The sequence below is a fragment of the Botryllus schlosseri genome, chromosome 6 (assembly GCF_051294905.1).
Source record: "Botryllus schlosseri isolate E-star chromosome 6, Bs_hap1, whole genome shotgun sequence".
Taxonomy (NCBI): domain Eukaryota; kingdom Metazoa; phylum Chordata; class Ascidiacea; order Stolidobranchia; family Styelidae; genus Botryllus; species Botryllus schlosseri.
The window spans coordinates 7,255,359-7,266,323 of record NC_137241.1 but is presented as its reverse complement, the minus strand read 5'-3'; the positions used below and the strand labels follow the sequence as shown (position 1 = coordinate 7,266,323).

General features: G+C 41.3%; 1 protein-coding gene and 1 long non-coding RNA gene across 5 annotated transcripts in view; one reads left to right on the top strand and one right to left on the bottom strand.

The window, feature by feature from the left end:
* The window catches only part of LOC145440786 (uncharacterized), a 213,180-nt gene that overhangs the window by 182,406 nt on the left and 19,809 nt on the right, over window positions 1-10,965 (bottom strand). Inside the window, exons 7-8 of one of the 4 annotated variants that reach the window (XM_080318532.1) lie at window positions 10,848-10,906; window positions 9,183-9,571 (exon numbers count right to left, since the gene is read on the bottom strand). The exons of 2 other annotated variants lie outside the window; for them this stretch is intronic. In XM_080318532.1, coding sequence (XP_080174658.1) covers window positions 10,866-10,906 — 41 coding nt within the window. In that variant the 3' untranslated portion in view covers window positions 9,183-9,571; window positions 10,848-10,865. Of the gene's footprint in view, window positions 1-9,182; window positions 9,572-10,847; window positions 10,907-10,965 lie in introns of those variants that run through there. One more of the 4 variants, XM_080318533.1, reaches the window with a different exon arrangement.
* On the top strand, window positions 1,705-3,662 carry LOC145441410 (uncharacterized). The gene is made up of 2 exons (XR_013915818.1): window positions 1,705-2,714; window positions 3,195-3,662. It is a non-coding gene; the product is annotated as an uncharacterized LOC145441410 (long non-coding RNA).

Genomic DNA, 10,965 nt, shown 5'->3' with positions numbered 1-10,965 from the left:
GAACCCCTGCTGTAGTCGATCAGCCTGTCGCACGAGAATAACGCTTCTTGTGGAACCTGTGCCTACGAGTAATAGGTATATACTTCAATTCAATCAGAGCTAAAATGTCGAATCTCGCCATACACAAGAACATACGCACTGCACTCGCAATACAAAATCGATACGCGATCCGAAACGTAGGCTATCGTGCCCGTGCGTAGCTTCGAGGCATATGGCCGATACTGCATTCTCGGCTTCGCTGTATTTCACTAATTTCGGGAAATCTAAATTCACCGACGCTTGGTGTAGCTACGTTATCGCAAGATCTTTCTGATATACGATCAAAATACAAATGGTTATTTTAAAAACGCACGGACAGTAGGGGTGTTGCGAACTTGAGGTTCACCTTCGCGTTCGGTGTGTGAACCTTAGAAATTTGGGGGCTCGTGTTCGCAATCGAACCTAGTTAGGTCATGCACTGTGAACCTATTTCACGTATTACAATTTTCTGAGTCATTATAAACTTTTGCCGCAATTCTTGCCATTTCAACTTCGGACAATTCTCTAAATGGCGCTGACAGCATTAAAAGACACTCAGTAATAAACGAGCATGCACCATGCTAATTTTAAAAAAATATTTGCTTTGTTAGAAATTTTGCTCGAAATGTTCTGCTTTCCGTTTGCGAAAATTTACCTTAAAACTCTCTGCTGTTGCCCGCAATCGCACAACATCAAGAACGAAATATACTACATGTTAGGTAGACAGCGAATTGTGCTTACTCAACCAGTCACTTACTAACATCAACGAAATTGATATAAAGAATGCATCGCTGTCTAATGCAGTGGTTCTCAACCTTTTTCACCTCAAAAAATATATGGCGGACCGGTAGACGTTCAAAAATTGGAATCAACTCAAAACGTGAAGCATGCTGTGGTTTTTAGCAAGTATCTGGTTCTAGAGAGTGAAATTTGAGGGCTTTGATCGAGATTAATCATTATGCTCATCATGGCGTTCATGTCATTTCACAGTAGTGAGTCTGCTGAGTATAGGTAAAAATTACCTTGCCCAGATAAACGTGTTAGAGCGGAGAGTCGTGTACAGTCTTTCTAGCCCAGTGGTTCCCAACCTTTTTCGACTCATCGCCCCCTTCTCAAGCTCAACACCGATCATCGCCCCCCTAATTTAGTGAACCGAAATATGGGCATACAAATTGTAATCACCGGCGTGAAAGGTCAACTTTTCGGCTCGATGACGAATTTTACACTTTCGCAACTAAATTTTCGTGGGTTGACTAAAAAATAAAAAAAAAGGTAATTTCTCCGATTTGACTCCAATATAGCCGTTTTACCGCGTCATCGCCCCCCTATCGCCCTCTTCGCTATTTTCGCCCCATATCACCCCTTTGTCCATTTTCGCCCCCCCTATCGCCCCCTTCGTCATTTTCGCCCCCCTAGACCGCCCTCGTTGGGAACCACTGTTCTAGCCGAAGGCCATGGATTCAACCGACCACGCTAAATCGAATGGTATTCTTGTCTTAGACAACATCGAGAGAACAAGCGTTTCAGAGTCGAACCAATCACTTTGTCGTGCTACCTGGCTCAGTGCCCACTACCACCAGACGTAGCCTACCATGAATACAATGCGCTGTACGAAAACACCTGACAAGAGCTATACCTGGTCGTCCACAAAATCGGGGTCATGGTCTTGGGGCCCCATAGGGTGCACTGTAAAAAATCTGGTAGATTTACTGGGAAATCTCTGTAAATTTTGCCACGAATTACCGGTCGCAGCCAATTACTGTGCGTATCTTGTAATTTTACATTTTGATATGTAATATTACCTTAATATAGCTGTAACGTAAGTTACCAGAATTTCTTCGCAAAATTACTGACAGTTACTCGTTACTGCAGTTTACCGGGCTATTGGCAAAATTGATTAGCTTCAAAATCGCTGCAGCCAATGTATACGTAGAACTGAATGTTACTGATATATCATTCTAGAGGTGATTTGACCTGATTGAACCTCGTTTGTGAGACTGGGGTCTGTCATACCGAAATTGTTGGCCCTAGTATCAATATAAGCTTAGTAGGGTACAAGAAATAACTGACAATCGTAGCTAATGTGGTACACCGTAGCCATATTATATTATACGGCAATGGCTGTACGGCCAGTCTCGCTGGTTACATTCGTTGTCACGGATAAGACTGATAAGTTAGAAAATTAATTCAGGATGTATAATATTGCTCGGGGAAACTAGAAATATCAGCACCGCATGCTCAGCTGACCATTTGTTAATGGCGGACAAGGCGACCTGTAATAGGTTACGTTAGGTGACTGCTTTTTCTGAGATTCGTAGTAAACAACCAACGCACAACTGTGACATCACAAGCAGCGTCTAGTTAAGTAAGTACAGTAAGTAGTGAACAACACTGGAATAAATATCAATTTATACGAAATTAGATGAAAAAATGGACTATATGCAATGATAAATGTTTCTGTATGGAAAAAACGACCCAGATCAAACATTATAACGTGGCCAGTAAATATTATTGGTGTCATGTGTCAGCGGATGAATACCATTTATTTTGAAATCGTTCGAGTGTCGTCTGGCTCTGGCCAGTGGCCATTAGTGAGATTTGAGCAAAGGGTGGAGCGAAGCTTGTTGTGCTTGAAGAAAGTGGACACGATCGTTGAAGATTCCTAGGAATGCTGAATGGAATACGCATCTTAAAAGGTAATACAGTACTACATAGTATTTGTTACCGTGAATATCTGACTCTGCACACCAGCCCTTGATGACTTAGATTTCATGATTGATATATTTCATTCGCCGCATTCTCTGCTCTATTTTGGGATATTTGTCGACTTATATAGTGACCACACACTCCGCCGCGGAGGAGTTGAAACTGTTGGCTTGGTAATGTCATTTTCGGGCCGTAGCATAGAGATGTTTTCATCCGCTGCTGGATTTGTTTGCCACACATGCTACCTTAAATTAGGAACCTTTTGCTTCAATACAGAGATAAAGTAAGTCATGAATCTCTGCTATGTCATGTAATAGGCGGAGCCGTCATCACACAATGTGCCAGTACCGGTACTTCAAAACATGTTATATTTTTGTTAGCCTATTTGTCTTAGTCTTTATAATGTCATGTCCACTGTCCAGGTTAGGAACTTTGCTTTATATAGCGACTTACGCATGAATTCTTTTTAGTGGAACTGCAAGATACTAGTTACACAGAAGGAATGAGAACGAGAAAAAGAAACAATTGGAAGTTTGGCCGGTGGTGGAATTAATTCACGTTTTCTTGAGACCACTCGTGTTACTGCATGTCTCCTAAAGAAGAATTAGACCTCCAGCAGCAATATTTTTCCATCGATAACCACTTCATCGTGATATCATGAATGAATATTCAGTTTGTTCCAATGTCGTTTTGGGGACGTGAAGAAAATGTTGCGATATTTTTGCATCGGGTTGCTTTGCGATAGGTATGGATGTACGTGAATTTACAAGCTGGTATGTAATCCTGATTTACAGGGACAGCATGTAGGTAGGTAGGCGGTTAAATGACAGTCTCGATCGCAAATGTACAGGAGAACATGTAGATTGGATATACCGGAGGTGACTGTAACATTACAGTCTGGCGTGTAAAGTGAGATTACCGGACGGGTGTAAGTTAAATTTACATTGACTAACGGTAATGTTAGATTACCACGAAATGTCTGGCTACCGTGCTTCCAAACATTTCGCGGTAAATCGAGGTTTTTATTTTTTACAGTGTGGTAAACCAAACCAATGTTTTCACCACTACTTGTGCATAGCTGAATATACGCCCATTGTAGGTCGCTTATGTACCATAATCGCGTGCAATGCATATATATAGCTGTAATTTTTTTATACTCTCAGAATTATCAGATTTTCCGGTAGAGTTGATTGAGGTGTCGTCTTGGAAAATTTCGGGCACGTATTATTGATAATTGAACATATTCGAGTGAGCCTGTTGGAATAATTACTTCATTGCATGTCGTGACCTACTGTCTGTGATATAGTGATAGTAGATATTGAAATCACTAATACTAAACTAATAAAGCACGCACACAATTCCCAAATTCGTATGACTTCACTGGCAAATAATTTTTGCTTGTGGTCTGGCAATTGTTCTGTGGGGAACAGATTGCAAGAACAGCGGGATTCATAGCCATGCAGCCATTTTGTAGCCTATGAGCCATTAAACATATATATAACGAAGTTTTCGGTCTACTAGGGGCAGTCCTTTTCGTCAAGGTTATCTCGCTGGCGAGTTTTACGCACACTTTTCGGAGTCCTATGTTGGCCAAAACTTCATTATGTGTTGTCGTGGCGTGGTAATGGCTGATGCCGAAAGGCCTATTTCTATAAATCATGAGTATTTCTTGGGGGAAGGTCACCCAATAATCAAGACATTTGGTGCCACTAGACCGCGCTAAGCGCGACATAAAGTTTCAAAAAGCTCTATAATCCATGTTCATTCACGAAATAATTTTGGCCCCCCTTCAAGCTCGGCCCGCTCCAATTGGGGGGTTAGTGGGGCGGCAGTTACGGTCCTTCAAAATGAATGAATCGAAAAGGAATGATCGCGCAAACTGCGCGGTTTTGCGAGTCAGCACGTATAGTTGTCGCTCGCGTGTCGTCAAATGACTTGGCTTGAACTTCAAGTCAAAGCGAACATGTTCCCAGACCTAATGTTACTTCATGAAGTTCTGAATGAGTTTAAAAATCTTGTGTTTAATTTATTTGAACAAGGGACAAGCCTTCAACATATTGCATCTTGAAATTAAGGAATAAAATCGTAATATTCCTCGAGGACCGGCGGTTGAGAACCACTGGTCTGATGTAACAAAATCTATCGGGCGTACGCCATCTCTCTTGATTTGATATGCTTATTGTATCATAAAGACAAAATCCGTCAGGTTGGAGAGATGGCTACCATGTAACTTGTTTTTAGGAAATATCTGGCCCAAGTAGGCTATATAATCCGGAGCTTAACTCTGATCAATATCAATGTAGCAAAAGTCATAACCCTAGTGTACACAGTACATTCATGTCCTGGTCTCGCGAAGCGCGAAATGTTTTCAAAGGTTATGAATGAATTCGATCAATAAATATGTTACTGGCACATATTGGAAGTCGCCTCTATATACCACTAGGCTCATTTGGCAAGGACAGGATTATTCAGCGTTTGGACATAGCAATATCGAATGTCTTGATGAGCAATGAGCATGCATCTATCCTTTTGTGCAAATGTTTCATCGCCGACGATCTTGCTGCGAGCGCACAAGCGAAGGCGCATGGTGGAATACACGTTATCTCTTAATTGCGAATATAGTTAAAGTCAATTCTGTAATTTATGCGTATTTATAATTTTCAGGAGGGGGCTCCAATACTAAATGCCAGAAATCTAATGACAATAAATCATGCGAAGTGCTAAGAAAAATCTGAAGTCAAATAAATCTGCTACGAAATATTCTACTTTATGGTTATGATATACGAAGATCTGCGATAAATGGGGCTGGACCTTGGTTACGCCAATGATTCGTAACTGATGTTTTGGTCATCATCAAATTTCGCGGTCAGCCTAATCAAATTTTTGTTGGCCTTGCAATTTTACATGATGTTATAACTACTTTCGAGAATACCTCGCGGGCCACACAAACTCTCTCGTGGGCCACTTTTTACCCGCGGGCACGGGTTGGCCGCCCCTGACGTAAACCAAATGCAGCGAACTATTCAATATCGCCGTGCCCACGCCATTTCGGACACTATGTTTTCACCAATAGCAAGTCTTTACAAAACAAAGTCTTAACAAATTTTATTGGAGGGAGCAATTTTAAAGGGTGGAAATATAGATTTAAGGTTGTGGGGAATGAAGAAAAAAAGGTTGGGAACCAATCTTCTAATTTCACAATAACTTTGGTTTATGTAATTTTGTAGATGATGTTTTTTTGCTAGCAGTGCGATACCACAATAGATTTACATGTCATGAGATTCTGTTGTGATTTCCAAATAATCCCGTGTTTGTATATTTTACGGTTTTTCTTCGGTGACTGTGTAAATAGATGATTTCATCCAAAGTAATTAGAATAAAAACGTCGGAAAATTTCCACATATCGAAAATAAAATATCACTTGAGAGGTTGGGCTTGTTGCGAAAGTATGGAAAACGTATCAAATATGATATGGAAGAATGTTGCTATGGTATGGAAAATTGTTAAGCATGGTATGGAACGATCGGGCTGGGTATATAGAGTAGGGAAAAATTCCCACTCCATTCCATACCATACCATGCCCTGGCTGCAAGTCGGCAGCTACGGAATAAAAATGAAGAAAATTGGCCTGCTGTGAATGACCATGGCCATAGTAGTCGACAAACACCATGAATATCACAAACAACAACAACAACCATCCCTAGTTTAAACAAATGTCAGTCAATATTTTTTTCAAATGTTGCATAATCATGAAATTGTGTAGCTGATTTCGAACAAACAGAAAAAACTGTAGAGAAAAACTGTAGTATGAGCCTTGGGACGAGTTGTAAGCTCCGGAGCTCTCTTCTATTATCAATTAGCTCCATATCCGGGTCCAGACCTTGTTAATGCCCCTGCTTCGGCTCCAGCTCCGGCTCCGGAAATGATCGAATTGTTTAGTCGGTAGTAGAGTTACCATATTTTGGAATCGGGAAGGCAGGACATTTTTCATACTTAGAATACTGGAGTAAAATCCGGAAAAAATGGTAAATTTTCCGCGACATCGTGGTTGGTTGACTAAAAAAGGGCTTCACTTTCGTTCGTACCACGAATTTCCTATTTAGCGTCATTTATGCCCACTTTCAGTCGAACCTGTCCATTATCCTAGCTGTATCCTAGCTGTAAACGAGGACGAATTGTCAAAAAGAAGGACATTTAAGCGTCCTCGGATGACATTTTGAAAAACCGGAAAAAGGATAACAAATCCCCCTAAGGACGGCGTATGGTAACCCTAGTCAGTAGCAAGTAACAACGGTTGCAGCATACGAACACATAGGTGAGTCGCGCCGAACCGTCGTTTTGTGTGGTAAGGCGAATTCCTGCGACGTCATTATTACTCCGTGTCGACTGGCAACGACGTCATAGTCGCACGCGAACGCACCTTACCCCATGTCATTGCGCTGCGTACAGCATTAAACACTGGTGTGACATTTTAATACCGACACTCCTCCCGTTACGATCAAGTCATAGAGTCGAATTTGACCTTAAAATGGTGCGATTATTATTCAAGAGCGCATGTCGCGAAATCCACTTTCTACCAAATACGCAACTGTTTGAAATTTGATATTGGTGCGCTCGATACCAGTCGTTCCGGCTTATTGGAATATATATGGCCCCCATTCAAACGAATCGAATACATTCAGAATTAGTTCCACTGTAAATCTGGTATTGCGTCAATACTTGACAACTTAATTCAACGCCTTGCACTGCACAAGTGCTCAATGCTCATGCTGCTCAACCTTGCTCACTATAGTAACGTTGCGCGACAATTCAGGAATACGAGTGTATCAAGCACCAAGAATGATTACACCAAACAGATTATTAAAAACTGGAAAGCACGCATTTGCTCAGCTCATATGAGCATCATTGCCGTTTTGTGACACGCATAGTGATCACCATTTTTCGAACCGCACAATTGACCATCGGTGTTTTGCTGCATGATAAAATTGCTGGTGTAAAGAATACCAACAATACAGTAGTGTGACAAAGGAATATGAGCTGCATATCTGGCATATCCCGGTTTAGCGCCAATGTATGAAAATGGTTGGTTAGAAAAGATGGCGCCAACGAAGCAACAATTTTTAATGTGAACGATCACCTTAAAACAGGGGCGACCAACTCATGGCCTGCGAAAAGGTTTTTGAGTGGTCAGCGAGGTGATTTTCTAAATTAGTTACATTATCAAAAATGGATTGCCCAGATTTTGAACTTGCCAGGCAAACCAGAAGTTTGATTACTCTGTCCGCAACACTTGGGATGTTGATGACTAAAATATCAGTTCCGACGCATTGATCCATGATCCGTGGGCCAGTCACATTTTGGTAGATCTTCTTACATAGCAATAAAGTACAATATTTTGCGGTAGATTTGTCTAAAGTAATTTATTTTTTCACGCTTCGCGCAATATGTTTTGACTCGATTTCTTGCTTTTAGTATTGTTACTTAGTCTACCCCCTCCTGAAAATGAAAAAACGCCTAATGTACCACATTGAGTCTAACTATATTCGCAATTACGAGAGACAGTGTCGTCCAACGTGCGACCTTGCGTTTGCGCTCGCAGAAAGACCGTTGACGATAAAATCAATAGTCACAAAATGATTGAGGCACGTTGGCCGAAACTTGCGATATCGATATGCCCTGCGACCCGCAGAAAGTTTCTGCCGTAAAAGTGAAATTCTAAGATGAAAGTATTGACAAATTTTATGCGTCACAGAATGAATCCAAGTTTGCCAACTTGAAAAAGAGAATCATGAAACTATTTGTTCTGTTCGGGTCTACATAGGCCTACATCTGCGAGCAAATATTTTCGACCATAAAGATTAACATGACAAGGTCTGGAACTGATGTTCACGTGCCGTCTTTACTCAGGGTTTCTTCACCAGACATGCAGCCAGAGCTCAAAGAATGATGTCTGATTAACCTCAGCAGCTATTGAAGTAGGCTAGTTCAAGTTAATAAATTCAATAAATACTGTTATTGGTCTAATGCTTTAAACTTAAAGTTCACATTACATACGAGTTATTCTTTGCATAGGTGGATAAATACGCGATTGATGTATCGACTCTGTAATCCGGCCCGTCAAGTACTTCGTTCTCCCATATCAGGCCCGCCGACCGGAGAAGTTGCTCGCCCCATTAGCCAATGGTATCGGTAGCATATCATATTATGAAATACATCAAAACCGGTGCTACGTGTCAAAATACCGGCTCCAGCTCCGGTTCCATTTGAATTTTATGTGGAGCATCGACAGGCTCAGCTCGCAGAAAATGAACGGCTCCGGGACTCCGGCACCAAAGACCTGGTAGTAACCCTCGAAATATTCAACGGTGATATATATAAACTCATTGATATATAACTGGAACAGAATGGATCTTATGATGATGATGGACAGCTGGCCATACAAATACTGGATGACGATGTTCTCCTGGTCAAAGATGTATCTTGGAGCGTGGAAGACAAGGATTCGAAACGTTTTTCGTCAAAGTTACCATGTTGTTGACCCTATATTTCAAATTATAAGGAACTGCATAACAAAGCAAATTCAATATGACGTCAGAATTGAAAATTCGTCACATGGTGACGAAATAAACATGTAGAAACGTGTTTTAAACAAGCGTCATGCATTAAGCATGTTTGTTTTAAATACAACCTCACATACAAACTGAAAACTGAAAAAATGTAATTCGGAAACATCATAGCCCCGCTATACATTCAATAGACATTCTGAGACTTTGCAGCGTAGATTCATCGGCATTGAGTGGGTATGGCAGGGCGCGACATCGGATCAGTAGTTATCTTGCATGCTTGCCTGTAAACATGAATGGACTGTGAGAGTTAAATGTTTCTGTAATAATGGTGCACCAGATCCACAGACATCAGTCTTTATTTTGATGCTAAAAGAATATTACTTAAGACTCTTCTCGTGAGAATATTCCAACACGTTCCTTCAAGTTATCCGAATTTATAATGCTACGATGAATATATAGTATAGTGATGGCATTTTCACCGGACGTATTTGCGTCCATAATGACCGTACCCGTCAGAACTTTTATCTGGGTGCTCTAGGCACGCGTCAGTCAGACAGTCAGGTTATATGGCCTGGTTACCCATGTCAAGATCGAAGCCTGTTCTCCCGACCAAAAGACCCAATAACTACCGCAGACCTGGTCAGGGTGCGGCGCGCGGGCCAAATGCGGCCCGCGAAAAGTTACCTGGAATTCAGAACATAAAAACTTCTTTTGAATGTTTATCCGCGCAGTAAAATCATACGCTGTAGAAACTGAACGGGCATTCATTCACTATGAAGCCTGCTAATTTATTTGGTGCGATGACGTAGCCTACGTGACCTGATTCAAAATAAATCCAATCTAGCAAAGTGTGCCGTAACAATCAAAGTCAGAAGGAGTCACAGTTTCGATATCGTTTATTTCCGACTTTCTTTGTTGCCATTGTCCCATTTACACGATCTGTGTTTCAAATTGTTACGCGATACGTTTCCGAAGTCAGTGAGGGCTCATGATTACCAGTCATCATCACCAATAAACGATGAACGGACGGGAATGTCAAAAAAAATAGAAAGGTAAGGGCCAATGGCCGATATTCCGAGAAGATTCGGAGCACTACATTTTGTTTACTGGAGTCAGGGGTGAAGTGAACCCGTCCTTTTGGTTCAGTGGTTCTCAAACTTTTTTAGCCACGCCCCCCTTTATGACAGTGAAAAATTTCGCTCTCTCTTATTGTCACATGACAAAACGCAAGCAGAATGTTAGCAATCCCAAGGGATAGTTGGATGTCATGGAAGGTTATGACTGTTGATGAAAGAATTCTCAAATATGACATCTGGACTATATATACACAGAGCAATAACTATGAATTGAAGGTAAATCGTACGGATGGCGATTTTTTTCAGTTGATCGCAGCTTCGCGCCCCTTTCAGACGCTTGCACGCCCCCAATGGGGACGAGTCGTGGATTCTTTATGTTTGTAGTAACAATCTCACTTGAAGATAGCCTACTAACTAATAACTATACACAGAATGAAATTAAGTAATTTTGTCCACTCGCCTATATGTCAATCTTCAATACCTCGCCACTTCTGGATCGTCATTGTCTCGCCACGACGGGTATGCGGTTCACGTTATTGTCTGAAGACATTGTAGAGTGTTTTAGGGGGAGTGCTGGTCTAGAAACGATAGCTTTGAAT